The sequence below is a fragment of the Diadema setosum genome, unplaced genomic scaffold (genome assembly GCF_964275005.1).
Source record: "Diadema setosum unplaced genomic scaffold, eeDiaSeto1 scaffold_72, whole genome shotgun sequence".
Classification (NCBI taxonomy): domain Eukaryota; kingdom Metazoa; phylum Echinodermata; class Echinoidea; order Diadematoida; family Diadematidae; genus Diadema; species Diadema setosum.
This window is the reverse complement of record NW_027307698.1, coordinates 1-23,068: the sequence shown is the minus strand read 5'-3', so window position 1 is coordinate 23,068 and position 23,068 is coordinate 1. Positions and strand designations below refer to the sequence as shown.

General features: G+C 42.8%; 3 protein-coding genes and 1 long non-coding RNA gene across 4 annotated transcripts; 1 reads left to right on the top strand and 3 right to left on the bottom strand.

Moving 5' to 3' along the window:
- Positions 1-6,352: 6,352 nt before the first annotated feature.
- Positions 6,353-7,779, top strand: LOC140245943 (uncharacterized). Its single transcript, XR_011902405.1, has 3 exons — positions 6,353-6,574; positions 6,895-7,118; positions 7,636-7,779. It is a non-coding gene; the product is annotated as an uncharacterized lncRNA (long non-coding RNA).
- A 5,026-nt stretch (positions 7,780-12,805) lies between these two features.
- On the bottom strand, positions 12,806-13,216 carry LOC140245942 (histone H3, embryonic-like). The gene has a single exon (XM_072325405.1). The coding sequence runs from the start codon at positions 13,214-13,216 to the stop codon at positions 12,806-12,808; it is 411 nt and encodes a 136-aa protein (XP_072181506.1).
- Positions 13,217-14,059: 843 nt separating this feature from the next.
- On the bottom strand, positions 14,060-14,434 carry LOC140245944 (histone H2B.2, embryonic). Its single transcript, XM_072325406.1, has one exon. It carries the CDS (start codon positions 14,432-14,434, stop codon positions 14,060-14,062), a length of 375 nt encoding a protein of 124 aa, XP_072181507.1.
- Positions 14,435-21,770: 7,336 nt separating this feature from the next.
- Positions 21,771-22,145, bottom strand: LOC140245940 (histone H2B.1, embryonic-like). The gene is made up of 2 exons (XM_072325404.1): positions 22,061-22,145; positions 21,771-21,997 (listed from the first exon to the last, which is right to left on the bottom strand). Exons 1-2 carry the CDS (start codon positions 22,143-22,145, stop codon positions 21,771-21,773), a joined length of 312 nt encoding a protein of 103 aa, XP_072181505.1.
- Between the last annotated feature and the right edge of the window lie 923 nt (positions 22,146-23,068).

Sequence of the window (23,068 nt, the reverse complement as noted above, 5' to 3'; positions counted from 1 at the left end):
TTGAGTTATGAGCATATGGCTCCTAAATAAAATGTGCTCTTTTTAATGGTGAATGTCTCAATTCTCAAATGTTTACCATTTCAGAGGTAAAAAGCGTATCTCACACACCTTTTTCACAACGTTGCCGTTTCCAGCTAGGCAAAACAACGTAAGCTGAGATACGTATAGAAATGACAAAGAAAGCATTTTCGCTGTTACGGCAAATGAACGTATCTTTACATACACTGTTTTTCATGGTGGTTTCTCAAGAAAAAAAAAGGAAATTGCGACGCCAAAAGAACGTATGTCATCATACAGCGCTTTGCTGTATAAAATCATGGCCATGCGCGCTGCAGTCAGCACGGCAAAAGAACGTATGTCATCATACAGCGCTTTGCTGTATAAAATCAGGGCCATGCGCGCTACAGTCAGCACGGCAAAACAACGTATCAACATCGTGGCCATCACAACTCGACACACGCTACACTGCGTAACTCTATGTGCAAGACCTACGGCTACGTGCTGCAGATCCATTTCAGCAGCGGCAGTGAGTGTAGTGCCGCCGCTGATGCCGGGCCGCTTGCAACAACAGCTGCAGCAGTGCTCCAGCAGAGTACTGGTTGACTGGCAGGCAAGCTTTGCTGCAGTGTGAACCATGAAGTCATGCCAATTGTTCTGTTTTGCAGTCATGGAATGGATATTCTCCTGACCAGTTAATGCTACCACAAAGAAAATGAGCGGTAACACCGGTAAGTTTTATTTTGTTTTTGTCAGGTCTAAGTTTGATCCAGCCCGACCAGACGCCGTGCGAAGTACGGCGATTGGGCTGTACAGAGTGGACGACAGTACGCTATGCTAGTAGGGTCCAGTACTTTCAATTATAGTTTTCACTAAGATTTAAGAAAACGATGAGTAAAATAAATAAATAAATAAATAAACAAAAAACACAGCAAGCTACGAAAATAAAGAGCAAAAATAGATCTATGAGTATGACAGCCTTTCCTGTCGGTCGGCTTGGCAAAACGTGGCTCATTGGTGTGGTTGTGGTTCTACTAGTAAAGGACTATATAAATGTAGGATACTTGTACTACTACTAGTGGTCTAGTAGATCAAGTAGTGACTCTCAAAAGAAATTTACCTATGCGCAAAGGAAGTGGACCCCAATATACTGTTATGATCATCGACATCATTCGACTTGAGGTCTTCTACCTCAAATTCAGTTTTGTAAAGTAACAGCTTTATAGTAAACAGTAGACTCGACTTCAAGCAAATGACAATAAAGCTTGATACTGATGAATTCCATTTAGTCTTTAGTGGCTACATGAACTGATGGCAGACGATATGTTCTAGTAATGGCATTAACATCATTACTTTGGCAAGAAAAGTAGGGATAAAATGTAATGTTTGGTCTACATCTTTGGTTAAACATAAGTAGTCTTAGATATTCTTTGTTATTTCTTGAAAGGATGAAGAATGTGATTGTGGTGTTTTCATACATACAGGAATTTACTCACTTAAAATTAGCCTAAAAAATAAGGTAATATTTAATGGTACTCTTTACCTGCTAACTATGGAGGCCTGATTTATTTTCTTTTTAATTCTTTGTGCAATTTTAGTCAGCTGTACATATTCTTTAAAACATTATTTTTTTTTTTCATTTCGATACGATATAGTGCATTGTTGCCATGGTAGATCCTATACATGCTGATACGTTCCACCCCTCCCCCATAAAAATGTTGAGGGCAAAAGCTTATGGAATTCAAATATTTATTCTTAAGTTAGGTGGTTTTAAACACTATGTATAGTTCAAATATTCAGACCCAATCGTCTACTTTAGGTGATATTAACATTCGTGTTGATATACATATTTGCTTGTCTCTCTTTTCAGTGTCCACACCAACCGCCAGCCTAGACCAGCACAGAAAAGGAATGCAGTGTATCAAGTACAATGAAAGGTACACGTTGAATAATCACCTATTAATTCATACAAAAAAAAAAAAGTATTAGGAGAAGGGGGCAGAAATGAATCCCACCTTTGTCATTATCACTAGCGACACAAGCCGGCATTTGGAAAAATAAAAAAAATAAAAATAAAGGAAGGCAGAATCCATGATAATGACTCTCTGATAATTTGAGAATACCACATTTCACAGTTCATTCCTTAGCGATAAAAAATAATAATATTAAATGAAAACTGATGAAATGGTAACCATATTCTGTCTCAAAACAAACACAAAGTCTTGTGCATCCTCAAGGGGTATTTGTATGATGTTGAATAATAGATATTGTGAGTATATTTCATTATTTGAAGAGTTTGTTTGCAAAATACGATAAGTCCATATTTCCCAAATGGAGATATTTGCGATTAAGGGTCAAGAAAAATAAAGAGAATAATAAGAAATTGTTTGCTTCTTTTGACCACAACTTCAAAAATGTTCCATTTTATGGACTGACCAGTATATGATTTAAAAGATATCATATTGTACTTTATGAGAGAGACTGTACTTCAAAATCTTCAAAAACGGACTTATCGGTTTTGCGAACAAACTCTTCATAAATACTCATTCTCATATTCTTTGCTTTTTTTAGGAGGGGGGGGGGGGTCTGTGAGAGAGGATTTGTTACAAACAACCATGTCTAATGAAGAATTTAATCACATAACTAAAGCAGACTTGAAATTCACTAACTTTTTTTTTGTGGAAAATACAGAGTGCCTCATTATATTTTGTGTTAATTATTCTCTTGCGTTTCTTTTTCATTTTCCTGCATTGGTCTACCGAGCAGTTCGAAAGCAGAGAAAGGAGCAACTATACAAATTTCAGAACAGCTCTGCACGCCCGTCAGAATCTCATGAAGGATGGAGTGGATTGTGCACTAGATCAGTCAACTCTAAAAGAAAAATAATAACACTCGGATTGTTTATATAGGATCAAGTAAATCTTTCACAGTTAAATTAAGAACTCGCAAAACTCAGCTGTGAAATGTCAATGACTATTGTTACGTTATTAAGGCACAAGAAAGATTTTTTTTTTTTATACTGATATGAAACTAAAGATTCTATTTCAAAAAAGATATGATGAGGGCTTATTGCCCTTTGAAATGATGATTATCAACTTTAGGTAAGACTATCACTTGTTCATATCAAATATTGTTGTAAATGCTTGCCCTCAAAATCAATATCATGTTGATTGAAACTTGTCAACATATTTCAGAAAACCAGGGAAATAGTAACCTTTATTTCCTGCCTAATTTTGATTTATTTTGAGCCTAATCTCTCCGGGAGCTCTCAGACAACGCAGATGTATTGCAGCACAGCAAATCGCTGTTGTGATAAGACGTTTATTGAAATGTGTTTAAAGTGAATACTGTTGCAAATTCTCCCTTCGTTTCAGTTGCCTGATAATTGTTCTTTACCCAAGTATTTACTTCTTACTACACTTGATCTTCAACAACATTAAGGATTAAAAATACATTGTGTGCTATTTATAATTTGTAATTTGTAGATGTTCTGATCTTCCAAGGTAACAATTGATGCGAAGGTCTGATATGGTAATAGTATAACTAAGTATAACTAATCTCCAGAAAAAAAAAATATGAAAATTTTCGTCCCATGGTTCTGTTCAACTGTGGTACGTAATAATAAAGGCTACTTTACTCGGGAAGTAAATTACATTTTTGTTTCTATTTCTTTTACCATCATGATAATGTTTATAGTTACTGCTGATTTGCTTTCAATGTGATAAAAGCATAATGGCATATCAAACTCTATCTTAGATTGTAAGAAGAAAGCGTAGATACCTATTTCATATTCTTAAGACCTGCAAATAATCGAATGATTTCTGTAATGCTGCTTGTCTTTGAGAAACAGATGTACACACATTTTTCCCTATAAACCTTTAAGAAAATGTAAATCAGTCTCTGCATCTACGTTTCTGTCATGTCTATCTCAAAGTTATTCAACTGAGAGAATGTTTGCACCCCTGACAAGTCTGAGATGTGTATGTGTGTGTGTGTGTGTGTGTGTGTGTTTTGTACTTGCTTGGTTGTGTGTGTGCGTGTGTGTGTGTGTGTGTGTGTGTGTGGTCAAGTTACACCTAAAAACATTAAAACCTGGATTCATACTTACCTGATAAATCATTGTTATTTTTGTTGTTGTTCAAAGAATTGAGGCATTTTAACCTTACGGATACAATTCATGCAATCAACCAAACATAAATAACTTATAACGATAAACAAAGTACTTAATATTATTTTGTCTATTCAAATCTTTTCATCTCAATGGAAATAGTTAAATAAATCAAAGAAAAGATAGAAATTAAAACAGGAGTCTCAATATTAACACATGCGTGTGTGTGTCTTTGAAACGAAGTGTATGTGCAGATGTCTATACAATTCTTTTTCATACCCATTTTATTTTAGTTTTTTTTTTTTTTTTTTTTTTTTTTTTTTGGCCAGTTCCCATACAGTCATAATAGTTGCCACTCATGTATTTTCATACTAAAAATTATACATATTTCAAGTTCATCTTAATTGTAGCACATGGCATAAGAAGTGTAATGAAATCCATTTTCAGACTTTACCCAAACTCGTACTTTAGTTGTCAATATTAATCCAAATCCATATTTTTGTTAAAACAACATGAATGATAAACCACATATAATGATGCTCCCAATGAAAAAAAAATCTTACATCAAGAGATAAAAAACATACACTTAAAGATAATAAAAAAGAATGGACATCTCAATAAACTATAAACTGTGTATGCAAATGAAGTAAAACAAAAATATACGGTAATTGTTAGATAACAACTAATTACATTTTAGTACATACTCGGTAAGTTTTCAGAAAAAAAAATGAACATGTTCAATTGTATCGATAATTTTGCAAGCTAACGTGTTTTACTATTCCTTCTGTATATTTAAAACACATAACGGGACTTTTATCATCCAGTTAACAAAATTGTCAAAGTAAATAAATCATAGAGATTGTTGCCATAGAGTTGGGATACGTCATTCTGCCTAATTACATTGATGAAAGGGTTGAGGCGCAGATATATGTAAGTCAAGATACGTTCTTTTGGCATACTGAAGTGGCTTCGCGGGAGAATGCTTACGCGCCGTAAGTCAGGATACGTTCTTTTGCCTAATTGGTATGTTGCCGAGTGAGGATTCTCGCACAACGTAAGTAAGGATACGCTCTTTTGGCAAACTAGAATTACTCATCAGCACAGTGCTGTGATTCGGTAAAATGCTGTATCTATTCTAAACATGGCAATTACTCTAAAACGGGAAGTCCTTTTTTACTGAAATTTTCCCGAGATATTCTTTATTAATGCCTAAGAAACTTCGCTGCTTCAAAAGTGTTTTGCTCCTATGACGGAAAAATGGGAACCAATTGAATTTTCAAAGTCGTTTTTCTCAGAACATGATATTCTGAGTTACGTTGTTTTGCCTTCTTACGGCCGAACTCTGTTAGGACTTCTAGTGGTAACTGCTCCAGTGAATCAAGAGTATCACTAGAAGCTACGCTAAGACACAAGGGCTTTACTCCTGCGAACTAGTACGCTCATGGGCGAAATACGGACGCCATTCCGCCATTGAAAACAACAGACCGATAGATTGATTAGAGGGCGTACTGTATATTACGCGATCATGATATCAGTGCCGTATTACTGGGTCCTCGTATTTCTGTCTCCCTTTCATTTTTCCCCTTTTTAGGGGGCATACAGGGGAAGATATGTACCGATGTATGTACTTAGAATCTTGTTTTGTCGTAAAGAAATATCATTCCTGTCTAACCATGAAATGTATTTGAAAAAAATGTCATTTACTTTCCAATCGCAATCTGCAGGCCCACAAAGTTTGAGCTGAAGTAGGTAGACCAAACTATGTTTCGGGAGGGAGAGAGAAAGAGATAGGTGGCGTTTGTCAGCTCAAACACAAACTTGCTGAGGGACTACTGATAAAAAAGTAATTTTTTTTTTTTTTTACATATCGACAGAAAATATACTTTTTGTGATATTTTGAGGTCTGAAATGCAATTCTACCGCTGTGTGCTTCCTTTTAAAATGAAGAAAATGAAAGGAAGGTAGGGTTTGCTCCATAGGCTCACGTGTTTAAGAAGCTTGCGGTATTATTACTAAATTGGCTGCCATTGGGCTCCATGTTGGGCTCCCGCTCCATGCCGTACTACACCCGTTTGCGTGCGAAGTCGCGAGAGTACGCCCTCTTAGCTTCTATACTCTTTTGATTGTGTCTCAGCACTAACTTAAGCACTGGCAGCCACTGGCACTGGCGATAAAACTGAAGTGAACTTGAAGTCCGTAGGTGCTGGTAGGATGACCTCAAAAATATGTCATAAATTTCTGGTTTCCATAGAAGACTTGCAGTCCATAGAAGACTTGAGGTCCATCCATGACCATTGATCGTGCTGTCCACTAGCTTGCTCCTTTCATGGGTACAAGTACATGATACACATGCAGCGCTGATTTACATCAATATGTGTACATGGCATCCTCCTGGCTGAATTCTGGTGCAAAGAAGTGGATCATCTGATGTCATGTTTTTTCCCGTTTGACCATGTCATCAAGGAGAAGGTATTCCTTTTTCTTTGTTTCTTTATTTCAACCCAGTATGGTTCATTAGGAATTTGAGCATATCGCTGTAACATACCCAAATTCTTGTGCAACATCCTCAAAAACCAGCAACATGCTATGCGACATTGTAGAATATTTGGGAGTCTTTTATTCCAGCAGTCATTTGGGAGCTAGCACAAGCACCAAACTTTAAATCATCCAATGCTGTATTTTGTATGTTACATCATTTTCCTGTGTGATTTTTCTGCCTAACCTTATTTCACTTCTCTCAATCATCACTATTATCGTTATGTTGTGTTATTTTTTTTTTTCCTCATCAGAATCAATGATTGATTGTGCCAGTGGCTGACACGAGAAGGTTTCTCCATAGAAGACTTGAAGTCCACCCATGACCATCGATCAGGCTGTCCCCTAGCTAGCTCCTTTCATGGGTACAAGTACATGCAGTGCTGATACGTGTATGGCATCCTCCTGGCTGAATTCTGGTGCAGAGAAGTCCATCTACTGATGTCATACTTTCTCCCGCTTTTCCATGTCATCAAGGGTAAGATACTCCTCTTTCTTTCTTTCTTTGTTTCTTTCTTTTTTTCAACCCATTATTAGTGTAGTTCATGAGGAATTTGAGCATTACACTGCAGCATACCCAAATTCTTGTGCAACATCCTCAAATACCAGCAGCATGCTATGCAGCATCCTAAAATATTGGCAACCTGCTTAAAATAGAATGGATCAATTTTTGAAAAACATCAAATTACTCTAGGCAATTTGTGCACAATACATGATATGGAATGTTGAACGTAATGGCTTCACCTGTATGTGGCACTTAGGGGTTAAAATGATTGTAAAAGTACACTGTATTTTAAACAGTATCTCTCCAGCACATTAGAGTGATGAAATGATGGCTAGGTGTACCACATCAATCTAATCCCATTCTTATGTTTTTTTGCAAGGTAGCTATTCTGTGCAAGAATTTTGTGTGTTGAGTATTTGAAGTAGAGTTTAACACGTACTACATGTTATTATTATTTAAAAAAATAATAGCGTAATGAATAAATTCTCAGTTCGTTGCAGGAGTGATCTTCCCCAAGAAAATTCTCACGGCTCACGGTTGCAAAAGAAGGACATCTCAAGGCTCCACAACGACAAAGGGCACACTAACCAAGCTATATCATGACCTAGTTCCTGCGAAGCCTCATCCAGAAGTTGCACCAAAGCTTACTGCTGGATAGTCTTGGACAGTAGAAGTACAAGGACAGTTTTCAAAGCATGTGAAGTGTGCATGTATACTATGCTCTCATGTCAGGACTGTTGGTTGCTAGATAATTTATTTATTTTTTTGATGCTGTTTTGTTCTGTTGTCCAGTGCTCCTGGTGTCACTTAAGTCCAAATTTGCATTATCTATACAAAGCTACTAATGATCATGTACATCAAACATGCACTAATATGTGTACACTGTATTTAATTATCCAACTAATTCTTTGCAGGTGATATTGTTATAGTTTTAAATCATGTGACTGGCAATAAGCCATACCTACGTACAGTCAAGATGCTGCTCATGAAGCAATAAAAAGCTACTTTTCAATCGTAACAGCAAAGTGAGCAAATGTGCATTCTTATGTCTTATTTGTTGACTGAGGTTCAGTAAGAGTACATTTTCTTCATTGATTTGTTTACATAAACCTACAGTTTTGCAACTGGAAATAATGTGATATTTGTATGATACTTTGACTTCTCACACCCAGCTGCTGAAAAATAACTTTTGAATGTATAATCATAATTGACTGTTTCTACCCTTGTGTACTTTCTTATTCTAAGGTGCCTAGACCCGGTAGTTGCTGCAGCGCTTTTGGGTGAGAGTGCCGATCACCATTAGCATTGATACAAAGACTGCCGAAATTGAGCTGTCGTCAACGGTAAAGCGCGTAGGTGTTGCTAGGTAAAGTTGCCTTCATTGTCTTCTCTGCGTGTCAGACAGTCCGTAGAATTTTAATGCCAGGGTGCATGCTTCTTTGTTTGACTTCAGAGAAAAAAAATATTAAAGCTGTCATCATCAGCAGTGGATTGGACTTCTTCGGACTCATGGAAATGGGTCAAAGCGTAAGCGCTAACGATAAAGAGGAGTCGATAGCATAGGTCTCTCAAGGAAGCTTGTGCCGTGCGCAGTGTACACTAACGATAAAGAGGAGTCGATAGCATAGGTCTCTCAAGGAAGCTTGTGCCGTGCGCCGTGTACGCAAGCAAACCACCGGGTCTATGTGCCTTTAAATGCTAATGACAGTATAGTCAAATCCAGTCAGTCAGTTTTGACTGAAAAAGCGCATCAAATTGGGCAATGTTTGACTTCTGCATGTTCAGAGGAATACACATGACTAGGCCATAAAAATTGGGACTTATTGGTTTCCTCAATTTGGCCATAGTGTATTCGATATACATGTATATTTTGGGGAGAACTTTGGCTATGTGAAAGTCAATGCTGGTAAGAGCATCGACCTACATGTACTCGTTGCTACATATAGCTTCTTTTATTAAACAGTGAATCAATTAACACTTACAATCTGCACCCATCCACCAACACACACATGGAAGTCAGTTTTTAAATACAGCTGTACATATTTTTTAGACTATAGCTAGAAGGAAAATACATGTAATAGAGAATTGGTTTTCTCCTGTTCAGAGTCCAGGTTCATATACATGTTTACAAATGTACTGTATCACAATACATATGTATAGGAATTGTAAGAATTATTATTCTGCTCCAGGTAATTTACTGAAAATATTTTTATTTCATCACTTTATGTGAAGACTCTACTGTGCTATTTATTGATCATTATTCATCAAATAGCAAAGCAATTGTGGAAAAATATATTTCTCCAACCAATTTTCCCCATGGTTTCTCAAAGTACTTGTGAAATACAACTGTAGTTAAAAATACATTTTTCTACGATATTGCACTGTGGTTAAATAGTGGGTTTACTATGTACAATGGATCATGGTTGTATCGTGATTTGGGTTGTAATTCTGTGGTTTGGCAGCTGTAAAACCATGTTTTCATCTTTTCCTAACCAAACTTTCACCTTTACCTAACCATGGTTTTACACTTCCTTAACCATGGTTTCACTTCTTCGTAACCATGGTTTGGGCACGGTAGAAACACAAGTTAGTGACCATGGTAAAACCACAGTAATGCCATGGTAAGTGCGTTCCAATTTACCACCTTTAAACCATGGTTACCATGGTTAACCCATGCTAAACCTATGGTTTAACCGTGGTTACCATGGTTTGACAATAGTGCACCATTGTTTAACTATGGTTAAACTATGGTTTAACACTAGTGCACCATGGTTTGACCATAATTAAACCATATTGCCCTATGGTTAAACCATGAGTTTATCATGGTTTCATCTTTTCCTAACCGTAGTTTCACCATTTCCTAACCCTGGTTTCACCATTTCCTAACCATGGTTTTACACTTCCTTTACCATGGTTTCACTTTTTCTTAACCATGGTTTTGGCTTGGTAGAAACACAGTAGTGACCATGGTAATACCACAGTAATGTCATGGTAAGTGCGTTCCAATTTACCACCTTTAAACCATGGTTACCATGGTTAACTTATGCTAAACCTATGGTTTAACCATGGCTACCATGGTTTAACCATAGTGCACCATTGTTTAACTATGGTTAAACTATGGTTAAACACTAGTGCACCATGGTTTGACCATAATTAAACCCTATTGCACTATGGTTAAACCATAAGTTTGCCATGGTTTCATCTTTTCCTAACCATAGTTTCACCATTTCCTAACCATGGTTTCACACTTCCTTAACCATGGTTTTACTTTTTCTTAACCATGGTTTTGGTACTGCAGAACCACAGTAGTGACCATGGTAATACCACAGTAATGTAATGGTAAGTGCGTTCCAATTTACCACCTTTAAACCATGGTTACCATGGTTAACCCATGCTAAACCTATGGTTTAACCGTAGATACCATGGTTTAACCATAGTGCACTGTTGTTTAACTATTGTTACACTATGGTTAAACATTAGTGCACCATGGTTTGACCATAATCAAACCATATTGCGCTATGGTTAAACCATGGATGGATCCAATGTAAAACCATGGTTATGCCTCATAGTCAAACCATGGTATTTTTTTACAAGGGATTTGAGGATTGACGATTGTGTCAGCGATGATTGAGGATTGACGATTGTGGGCGCGATGATTGGGGATTGACGATTTTGTCCGCGATGATTGAGGATTGACGATTGTGGGCGCGATGATTGAGGATTGATGATTGTGGGCGCGATGATTGCGGATTGACGATTGTGTCCGCGGTGATTGAGGATTGACGATTGTGGGCGCGATGATTGTGGATTGATGATTGTGTCCGCGATGATTGAGGATTGACGATTGTGGGCGCGATGATTGAGACTTGGTCTTGGTGCTAGCCTTGCCAGATTTTCCTCGTCCAGACATGATTGGAGACGGAGAGACAAAATGTGTTGACGTGACCTGAATGCTGATTCAACTGAGAGTGTGATCCCCGCTGATTGTTTCCGCACCCATTTATACCCCGCTCGGGGATCCAGCGGGTCAAGATCCTTTTGTTGACCAGTCGACCAATCAGCGTAGCCGGTGGTAGCCGTGGGCAGCTTCTGCTGCCAGTGCGGACACAAGCGCTGTTTGCTGCCCTCTTGCTGGCTAACTCGGCACAGTGTGTAGTGGTTCACTTCAGTTAGTTGTATCGAGACGGCTATCCATATATCATATTTCACGATAAAACAATTGTGAATACACACTTTCAGTTGAATCAGCAGATTGACGATTGTGTCCGCGATGATTGAGGATTGACGACTGTGGGCGCGATGATTGAGGATTGATGATTGTGGGTGCGATGATTGCGGATTGAAGATTGTGTCCGCGATGATTTAGGATTGACGATTGTGTCCGCGATGATTGAGGATTGACGATTGTGGGCGCGATGATTGAGGATTGACGATTGTGGGCGTGATGTTTGAGGATTGACGATTGTGGGCGCGATGATTGAGGATTGATGATTGTGGGCGCGATGATTGAGGATTGACGATTGTGTCCGCGATGATTGAGGATTGACGATTGTGGGCTTGATGATTGAGGATTGATGATTGTGGGCGCGATGATTGAGGATTGACGATTGTGGGCGCGAGGATTGAGGATTGACGATTGTGTCCGCGATGATTGAGGATTGACGATTGTGGGCGCGATGATTGAGGATTGACGATTGTGTCCGCGATGATTGAGGATTGACGATTGTGGGCGCGATGATTGAGGATTGACGATTGGTGCGAGCCTTGCCAGATTTTCCTCGTCCAGACATGATTGGAGACGGAGAGACAAAATGTGTTGACGTGATGTGAATGCTGATTCAACTGAGAGTGTGATCCCTGCTGATTGTTTTCGCACCCATTTATACCCCGCTCGGGGATCCAGCGGGTCAAGATCCTTTTGTTGACCGGTCGACCAATCAGCGTAGCCGGTGGTAGCCGTGGGCAGCTTCTGCTGCCAGTGCGGACACAAGCGCTGTTTGCTGCCCTCTTGCTGGCTAACTCGGCACAGTGTGTAGTGATTCACTTCAGTTAGTTGTATCGAGGCGGCTATCCATATATCATATTTCACGATAAAACAATTGTGAATACACACTTTCAGTTGAATCAGCATTCAAATCACGTCAACACATTGATGAATAGACTCAGAATTAACGTCAAAAACTTTATATTTTTTTCTTTCCTTGGCCATATAGTTTTACTTTTTCCTATCCCCCCTCACTCCTATCTCCCTATCTATCTACCCTCTCTCTCTCTCTCCCTCTCTATCAAGCACCTAACAGACCCCTTTTCGTCTTAATTACATATGGATTCAGTGATTTGCGAGGTACATAATCACCGTCGTCTGCGTTTCATATGAAGAAGGGGGCGGGGACAGATATTCTCTACTTTACGTGCATTTCATTTATCTTTTTGGTTTGTCGACATTTTTTTTTCTTGTTCTCAATTCTTATTTCCGTTCAAGTACGTGTGCACTTTTAAATACATAAATATCCTACATCATCCTAGCCTCTACTTTTTTTAAAAAACTAAGAATAACAAACAGAATATTGTATGAACCATGATATTCTTTCTTGATAATGTGGTGGCTCTGAAAAGAGCCGTTGTGTTGGGTGGTGCGACCACGGAGGACAGGCCTCTCTCTACGCCCTCTCTCTCCGGATGCGACGGGCCAGCTGAATGTCCTCGGGCATGATGGTGACCCGCTTGGCGTGGATGGCGCACAAGTTGGTGTCTTCGAACAGACCCACGAGGTAAGCCTCGCTCGCTTCTTGGAGGGCCATGACAGCAGAGCTTTGGAAGCGCAGCTCGGTCTTGAAATCCTGAGCAATCTCACGAACAAGTCGCTGGAAGGGAAGTTTGCGGATGAGAAGCTCGGTGCTCTTCTGGTAGCGGCGAATCTCACGAAGTGCGACTGTGCCGGGCCTATAGCGATGAGGTTTCTTCACTCCTCCGGTGGCGGGGGCACTCGTGCGAGCAGCCTTCGTAGCCAGTTGCTTGCGAGGAGCCTTGCCTCCAGTCGACTTGCGAGCCGTCTGCTTGGTGCGAGCCATGTTTTCTTCAGGTAACGAGTAGGGAGTTTTTTCGATGCGGAGTTGGGAAGAGAATGAAACCGCCGGACATTCAGCTCCCATTTTATATCGCGGACGATGGATCCCTAGACCCGGGACGGATCCAATCCGTGGCCTGTGATTGGTCAAGCAGTGATTTCCTTTGTCCGAGATGACCGCACCGTCCAGCCCCGCAGCGGCGGCCGCCACCCGTCCAGTCTGCTATGGTTGGTCACGCTGCTCAACCTGTTCACGCGTTCCCGTAGATGGCGCCGTTGAGATAGCAGCTCGCGAATTCAATGATTATTGCGACCACTATAATATACTGAAGACATCATTCCGAACGATTTTTTCTGTACGCAGCAGGCTGCTGTAACAGTGATATTATTACTATACGTGCATGATGGTATTTGGAATAGATTCATATAGCAACACCTCGTTAAGAAGATGATTCTATAAAGCGGTGTGGTAATTTAGATTCTTTTGTATTCTCTCTTCTACCCGAAGAGGAAGAGCAGGCAGATTGGAAGTTAATGTATATTGTGTGGGTCTTAAGCATTAATCTGTAATATGTTCGCATGATGTACCATGTTTCGATCAGGTGCTTTCATTCAACTAATTAATGAGTACAGTATGTTAACACGAGAAGCAAATATGAATAAGCAGACAATCTGAAATCACTAAGCAAGCAATGACTTGTATTTCTAATCTGGTGTGTAAAGTACTAGCTTTTTGATTCGTTATAGTTAGGATATAATTATGATTTCATACAACAGTTTGATATTCTTTCTTGGTTATGTGGTGGCCCTGATAAGGGCCGTTTGGATTAGAGGCGACTGTGGACATCTACTTGGATGTAGTGTACTTGGTGACAGCTTTGGTGCCCTCGCTGACGGCGTGCTTTGCCAGTTCTCCGGGGAGAAGGAGGCGCACTGCGGTCTGCACTTCACGGCTGCTGATGGTCGACTTCTTGTTGTACTGACCGAGACGGGCAGCTTCGGCGGCGATGCGTTCGAAAATGTCGTTGACGAAGCTGTTCATGATGGACATGGCGCGACTCGAAATTCCAGTATCTGGGTGGACTTGCTTCAGAACCTTGTAGATGTAGATGCCGTAGCTCTCCTTCCTCTTCCTACGCCTCTTCTTGTCGGCATTGGGCCGGGGAGCCTTGGCAGCTTTCTTGGAACCCTTCTTGGCAACTTGTCCGGATGGAGGAGCCATTGTGAGCGTTGATTAGACTAAGCGGAGATGCGAATTCGACGTTGCTTTGAAAGAGAAATGTTATGGTCACCTGCCCCCTTCCCTCTTTTATACGCGTTCGGAGGATCCGCTCGCACAGTTCATGCAAATTAGTTGAGGATAAGCAGAAGCTTCGATTCAGGCGGGCGTGAGGGCTCTGCCTGCCGGTCGTCGTGGAATGATGTTTTTTTTTTGCCACCAGATGGCGGTAGACAGATTTCTGTTCAATATCACCCTAATTTTGTCCTTGAACTGCGTGTAAAAGTGAAACACATGAATAATTCTCTGTAAATGATGATTGAGGATTGATGATTGTGGTCGCGAGGATTAAGGATTGACGATTGTGTCCGCGATGATTGAGGATTGACGATTGAGGGCGCGATGATTGAGGATTGACGATTTTGTCCGCGATGATTGAGGATTGACGATTGTGTCCGCGATGATTGAGGATTGACGATTGTGGGCGCGATGATTGAGGATTGACGATTGTGAGCGTGATGTTTGAGGATTGACGATTGTGTCCGCGATGATTGAGGATTGACGATTGTGGGCGCGATGATTGAGGATTGACGATTGTGGGCGTGATGTTTGAGGATTGACGATTGTGTCCGCGATGATTGAGGATTGACGATTGTGGGCGCGATGACTGAGAATTGACGATTGTGTCCGCGATGATTGAGGATTGATGATTGTGGGCGCGATGACTGAGGATTGACGATTGTGTCCGCGATGATGAGGATTGACGATTGTGGGCGCGATGATTGAGGATTGACGATTGTGGGCGTGATGTTTGAGGATTGACGATTGTGTAAGCGATGATTGAGGATTGACGATTGTGGGCGCGATGATTGAGGATTGACGATTGTGGGCGTGATGTTTGAGGATTGACGATTGTGTCCGCGATGATTGAGGATTGACGATTGTGGGCGCGATGACTGAGAATTGACGATTGTGTCCGCGATGATTGAGGATTGATGATTGTGGGCGCGATGACTGAGGATTGACGATTGTGTCCGCGATGATGAGGATTGACGATTGTGGGCGCGATGATTGAGGATTGACGATTGTGGGCGTGATGTTTGACGATTGACGATTGTGGGCGCGATGATTGAGGATTGATGATTGTGGGCGCGATGATTGCGGATTGACGATTGTGTCCGCGATGATTGAGGATTGACGATTGTGTCCGCGATGATTGAGGATTGACGATTGTGTCCGCGATGATTGAGGATTGACGAATGTGTCCGTGATGATTGAGGATTGATGATTGTGGGCGCGATGATTGAGGATTGATGATTGTGGGCGCGATGATTAAGGATTGATGATTATGGGCGCGAGGATTGAGGATTGACGATTGTGTCCGCCATGATAGACGATTGACGATAGTGGGCGCGATGATTGAGGATTGACGATTGTGGGCGTGATGTTTCAGGATTGACGATTGTGGGTGTGATGATTGCGGATTGACGATTGTGTCCGCGATGATGAGGATTGACGATTGTGGGCGAGATGATCGAGGATTGATGATTGTGGGCGCGATGATTGAGGATTGATGATTGTGGGCGCGAGGATTGAGGATTGACGATTGTGTCCTCGATGATTGAGGATTGACGATTGTGGGCGCGATGATTGAGGATTGACGATTGTGTCCGAGATGATTGAGGATTGACGATTGTGGGCGCGATGATTGAGGATTGACGATTGTGGGCGTGATGTTTGAGGATTGACGATTGTGGGTGCGATGATTGAGGATTGATGATTGTGGGCGCGATGATTGAAGATTGACGATTGTGTCCGCGATGATTGAGGATTGACGATCGTGGGCGCGATGATTGAGGATTGATGATTGTGGACGCGATGATTGAGGATTGATGATTGTGGGCGCGAGGATTGAGGATTGACGATTGTGTCCGTGATGATTGAGGATTGACGATTGTGGGCGCGATGATTGAGGATTGATGATTGTGGGCGTGATGTTTGAGGATTGACGATTGTGGGCGCGATGATTGAGGATTGATGATTGTGGGCGCGAGGATTGAGGATTGACGATTGTGTCCGCGATGATTGAGGATTGACGATTGTGTCCGCGATGATTGAGGATTGACGATTGTCGGCGCGATGATTGAGGATTGACGATTGTGGGCGTGATGTTTGAGGATTGACGATTGTGTCCGCTATGATTGAGGATTGACGATTATGGGCGCGATGATTGAGGATTGACGATTGTGGCTCCGATGATTGCGGATTGAAGATTGTGGGCGCGATGATTGAGGATTGATGAATGTGGGCGCCATGATTGAGGATTTATGATTGTGGGCGCGAGGATTGAGGAATGACGATTGTGTCCGCGATGATTGAGGATTGACGATTGTGGGCGCGATGATTGAGGATTGATGATTGTGGCTCCGATGATTGCGGATTGAAGATTGTGGGCGCGATGATTGAGAATTGATGAATGTGGGCGCGATGATTGAGGATTTATGATTGTGGGCGCGAGGATTGAGGAATGACGATTGTGTCCGCGATGATTGAGGATTGACGATTGTGGGCGCGATGATTGAGGATTGACGATTGTGGGCGCGATGATTGAGGATTGACGATTGTGGGCGTGATGTTTGAAGATTGACGATTGTGGGCGCGATGATTGAGGATTGATGATTGTGGGCGCGATGATTGCGGATTGACGATTGTGTCCGCGATGATTGAGGATTGACGATTGTGTCCGCGATGATTGAGGATTGACGATTGTGTCCGCGATGATTGAGGATTGACGATTGTGTCCGTGATGATTGAGGATTGACGATTGTGGGCGCGATGATTGAGGATTGATGATTGTGGGCGCGAGGATTGAGGATTAACGATTGTGTCCGCGATGATTGAGGATTGACGATTGTGTCCGCGATGATTGAGGATTGACGATTGTCGGCGCGATGATTGAGGATTGACGATTGTGGGCGTGATGTTTGAGGATTGACGATTGTGTCCGCTATGATTGAGGATTGACGATTTTGGGCGCGATGATTGAGGATTGACGATTCTGTCCGCGATGATTGAGGATTGACGATTGTGAGCGTGATGATTGAGGATTGATGATTGTGGCTCCGATGATTGCGGATTGACGATTGTGTCCGCCATGATAGACGATTGACGATTGTGGGCGCGATGATTGAGGATTGACGATTATGACGATGATTGTGTCCGCGATGATTGAGGATTGACGATTTTGTCCGCGATGATTGAGGATTGATGATTGTGGGCGCGATGATTAAGGATTGACGATTGAGGGCGCGATGATTGAGGATTGAAGATTGTGTCCGCGATGATTGAGGATTGACGATTGTGGGCGCGATGATCGAGGATTGATGATTGTGGGCGCGATGATTGAGGATTGATGATTGTGGGCGCGACGATTGAGGATTGACGATTGTGTCCTCGATGATTGAGGATTGACAATTGTGGGCGCGATGATTGAGGATTGACGATTGTGTCCGCGATGATTGAGGATTGACGATTGTGAGCGCGATGATTGAGGATTGACGATTGTGGGCGTGATGTTTGAGGATTGACGATTGTGGGTGCGATGATTGAGGATTGATGATTATGGGCACGATGATTGAGGATTGACGATTGTGTCCGCGATGATTGAGGATTGACGATTGTGGGCGCGATGATTGAGGATTGATGATTGTGGGCGCGATGATTGAGGATTGATGATTGTGGGCGCGAGGATTGAGGATTGACGATTGTGTCCGCGATGATTGAGGATTGACGATTGTGTCCGCGATGATTGAGGATTGACGATTGTGTCCGCAATGATTGAGGATTGACGATTGTGTCCGCGATGATTGAGGATTGACGATTGTGTCCGCGATGATTGAGGATTGACGATTGTGTCCGCGATGATTGAGGATTGACGATTGTGTCCGTGATGATTGAGGATTGACGATTGTGTCCGCGATGATTGAGGATTGATGATTGTGGGCGCGATGATTGAGGATTGACGATTGTGTCCGGGATGATGAGGATTGACGATTGTGGCCGCGATGTTTGAGGATTGACGATTGTGGGCGTGATGTTTCAGGATTGACGATTGTGGGCGCGATGATTGAAAATTGATAATTGTGGGCGCGATGATTGCGGATTGACGATTGTGTCCGCGATGATTGAGGATTGACGATTGTGGGCGCGATGATTGAGGATTGACGATTGTGTCCGCGATGATTGCGGATTGACGATTGTGTCCGCCATGATAGACGATTGACGATTGTGGGCGCGATGATTGAGGATTGACGATTATGACGATGATTGTGTCCGCGATGATTGAGGATTGACGATTTTGTCCGCGATGATTGAGGATTGATGATTGTGGGCGCGATGATTAAGGATTGACGATTGAGGGCGCGATGATTGAGGATTGAAGATTGTGTCCGCGATGATTGAGGATTGACGATTGTGGGCGCGATGATCGAGGATTGATGATTGTGGGCGCGATGATTGAGGATTGATGATTGTGGGCGCGACGATTGAGGATTGACGATTGTGTCCTCGATGATTGAGGATTGACAATTGTTGGCGCGATGATTGAGGATTGACGATTGTGTCCGCGATGATTGAGGATTGACGATTGTGGGCGCGATGATTGAGGATTGACGATTGTGGGCGTGATGTTTGAGGATTGACGATTGTGGGTGCGATGATTGAGGATTGATGATTGTGGGCACGATGATTGAGGATTGACGATTGTGTCCGCGATGATTGAGGATTGACGATTGTGGGCGCGATGATTGAGGATTGATGATTGTGGGCGCGATGATTGAGGATTGATGATTGTGGGCGCGAGGATTGAGGATTGACGATTGTGTCCGCGATGATTGAGGATTGACGATTGTGTCCGCGATGATTGAGGATTGACGATTGTGGGCGCGATGATTGAGGATTGACGATTGTGTCCGTGATGATTGAGGATTGACGATTGTGGGCGCGATGATTGAGGATTGACGATTGTGGGCGTGATGTTTGAGGATTGATGATTGTGGGCGCGATGATTGAGGATTGATCATTGTGTCCGCGATGATTGAGGATTGACGATTGTGGGCGCGATGATTGAGGATTGACGATTGTGTCCGCGATGATTGAGGATTGACGATTGTGGGCGCGATGATTGAGGATTGATGATTGTGGGCGCGATGATTGAGGATTGATGATTGTGGGCGCGAGGATTGAGGATTGACGATTGTGTCCGCGATGATTGAGGATTGACGATTGTGTCCGCGATGATTGAGGATTGATGATTGTGGGCGCGATGATTGAGGATTGACGATTGTGTCCGGGATGATGAGGATTGACGATTGTGGCCGCGATGTTTTAGGATTGACGATTGTGGGCGTGATGTTTCAGGATTGACGATTGTGGGCGCGATGATTGAAAATTGATAATTGTGGGCGCGATGATTGCGGATTGACGATTGTGTCCGCGATGATTGAGGATTGACGATTGTGTCCGCGATGATTGAGGATTGACGATTGTGTCCGCGATGATTGAGGATTGAGGATTGTGTCCGCGATGATTGAGGATTGACGATTGTGTCCGTGATGATTGAGGATTGACGATTGTGGGCGCGATGATTGAGGATTGACGATTGTGTCCGCGATGATTGAGGATTGACGATTGTGTCCGTGATGTTTGAGGATTGACGATTGTGGGCGCGATGATTGAGGATTGACGATTGTGTCCGCGATGATTGAGGATTGACGATTGTGGGCGCGATGATTGAGGATTGATGATTGTGGGCGCGATGATTGAGGATTGATGATTGTGGGCGCGAGGATTGAGGATTGACGATTGTGTCCGCGATGATTGAGGATTGACGATTGTGTCCGCGATGATTGAGGATTGATGATTGTGGGCGCGATGATTGAGGATTGACGATTGTGTCCGGGATGATGAGGATTGACGATTGTGGCCGCGATGTTTGAGGATTGACGATTGTGGGCGTGATGTTTCAGGATTGACGATTGTGGGCGCGATGATTGAAAATTGATAATTGTGGGCGCGATGATTGCGGATTGACGATTGTGTCCGCGATGATTGAGGATTGACGATTATGTCCGCGATGATTGAGGATTGACGATTGTGTGCGCGATGATTGAGGATTGATGATTGTGGGCGCGAGGATTGAGGATTGACGATTGTGTCCGCGATGATTGATGATTGACGATTGTGTCCGCGATGATTGAGGATTGATGATTGTGGGCGCGATGATTGAGGATTGACGATTGTGTCCGGGATGATGAGGATTGACGATTGTGGCCGCGATGTTTGAGGATTGACGATTGTGGGCGTGATGTTTCAGGATTGACGATTGTGGGCGCGATGATTGAAAATTGATAATTGTGGGCGCGATGATTGCGGATTGACGATTGTGTCCGCGATGATTGAGGATTGACGATTATGTCCGCGATGATTGAGGATTGACGATTGTGTCCGCGATGATTGAGGATTGACGATTGTGTCCGCGATGATTGAGGATTGACGATTGTGTCCGCGATGATTGAGGATTGACGATTGTGACCGCGATGATTGAGGATTGACGATTGTGTCCGCGATGATTGAGGATTGACGATTGTGTCCGTGATGATTGAGGATTGACGATTGTGGGCGCGATGATTGAGGATTGATGATTGTGGGCGCGATGATTGAGGATTGATGATTATGGGCGCGAGGATTGAGGATTGACGATTGTGTCAGCGATGATAGAGGATTGACGATTGTGGGCGCGATGATTGAGGATTGACGATTATGACGATGATTGTGTCCGCGATGATTGAGGATTGACGATTGTGTCCGCGATGATTGGAATAGATTCATATAGCAACACCTTGGAATAGATTCATATACCAACACCTCGTTAAGAAGATGATTCTATAAAGCGGTGTGGTAATTTAGACTCTTTTGTATTCTCTCTTCTACCCGAAGAGGAAGAGCAGGGAGATTGGAAGTTAATGTATATTGTGCGGGTCTTAAGCATTAATCTGTAATATGTTCGCATGATTTTACCATGTTTCGATCAGGTAGTGCTTTCATTCAAGTAATTAATGAGTACAGTATGTTAACACGAGAAGCAAATATGAATAAGTAGACAATCTGAAATCACTAAGCAAGCAATGATTTGTATTTCTAATCTGGTGTGTAAAGTACTAGCTTTTTGATTCGTTATAGTTAGGATATAATTATGATCTCATACAACAGTTTGATATTCTTTCTTGGTTATGTGGTGGCCCTGATAAGGGCCGTTTGGATTAGAGGCGACTGTGGACATCTACTTGGATGTAGTGTACTTGGTGACAGCTTTGGTGCCCTCGCTGACGGCGTGCTTTGCCAGTTCTCCGGGGAGAAGGGGGCGCACTGCGGTCTGCACTTCACGGCTGCTGATGGTCGACTTCTTGTTGTACTGACCGAGACGGGCAGCTTCGGCGGCGATGCGTTCGAAAATGTCGTTGACGAAGCTGTTCATGATGGACATGGCGCGACTCGAAATTCCAGTATCTGGGTGGACTTGCTTCAGAACCTTGTAGATGTAGATGCCGTAGCTCTCCTTCCTCTTCCTACGCCTCTTCTTGTCGGCATTGGGCCGGGGAGCCTTGGCAGCTTTCTTGGAACCCTTCTTGGCAACTTGTCCGGATGGAGGAGCCATTGTGAGCGTTGATTAGACTAAGCGGAGATGCGAATTCGACGTTGCTTTGAAAGAGAAATGTTATGGTCACCAGCCCCCTTCAATCTTTTATACGCGTTCGGAGGATCCGCTCGCACAGTTCATGCAAATTAGATGAGGATAAGCAGAAGCATCGATTCAGGCGGGCATGACGGCTCTGCCTGCCGGTCGTCGTGGAATAATGTTTTTTTTTTTGCCACCAGATGGCGGTAGACAGATTTCTGTTCAATATCACCCTAATTTTGTCCTTGAACTGCGTGTAAAAATGAAACACATCAATAATTCTCTGTAAATGATGATTGAGGATTGATGATTGTGGGCGCGAGGATTAAGGATTGACGATTGTGTTCGCGATGATTGAGGATTGACGATTGTGGGCGCGATGATTGAGGATTGACGATTGTCGGCGTGATGTTTGAGGATTGTCGATTGTGGGCGTGATGTTTGAGGATTGACGACTGTGTCCGCGATGATTGAGGATTGACGATTGTGGGCGCGATGATTGAGGATTGACGATTGTGTCCGCGACGATGAGGATTGATGATTGTGGGCGCGATGATTGAGGATTGACGATTGTGGGCGTGATGTTTGAGGATTGACGATTGTGGGCGCGATGATTGAGGATTGATGATTGTGGGCGCGATGATTGCGGATTGACGATTGTGTCCGCGATGATTGAGGATTGACGATTGTGTCCGCGATGATTGAGGATTGACGATTGTGTCCGCGATGATTGAGGATTGACGATTGTGTCCGTGATGATTGAGGATTGACGATTTTGGGCGCGATGATTGAGGATTGATGATTGTGTCCGTGATGATTGAGGATTGACGATTGTGGGCGCGATGATTGAGGATTGATGATTGTGGGCGCGATGATTGAGGATTGATGATTATGGGCGCGAG

Coding starts and splice junctions, on each gene's coding strand:
- LOC140245940 (XM_072325404.1), bottom strand. CDS start 22,145: ATGGCTCCTCCATCCGGACAAGTTGCCAAGAAGGGTTCCAAGAAAGCT. Junction 21,998..22,060: donor CAATGCCGACAAGAAGAGGC/GTAGGAAGAGGA, acceptor AAGTCCACCCAG/ATACTGGAATTTCGAGTCGC.
- LOC140245944 (XM_072325406.1), bottom strand. CDS start 14,434: ATGGCTCCTCCATCCGGACAAGTTGCCAAGAAGGGTTCCAAGAAAGCT.
- LOC140245942 (XM_072325405.1), bottom strand. CDS start 13,216: ATGGCTCGCACCAAGCAGACGGCTCGCAAGTCGACTGGAGGCAAGGCT.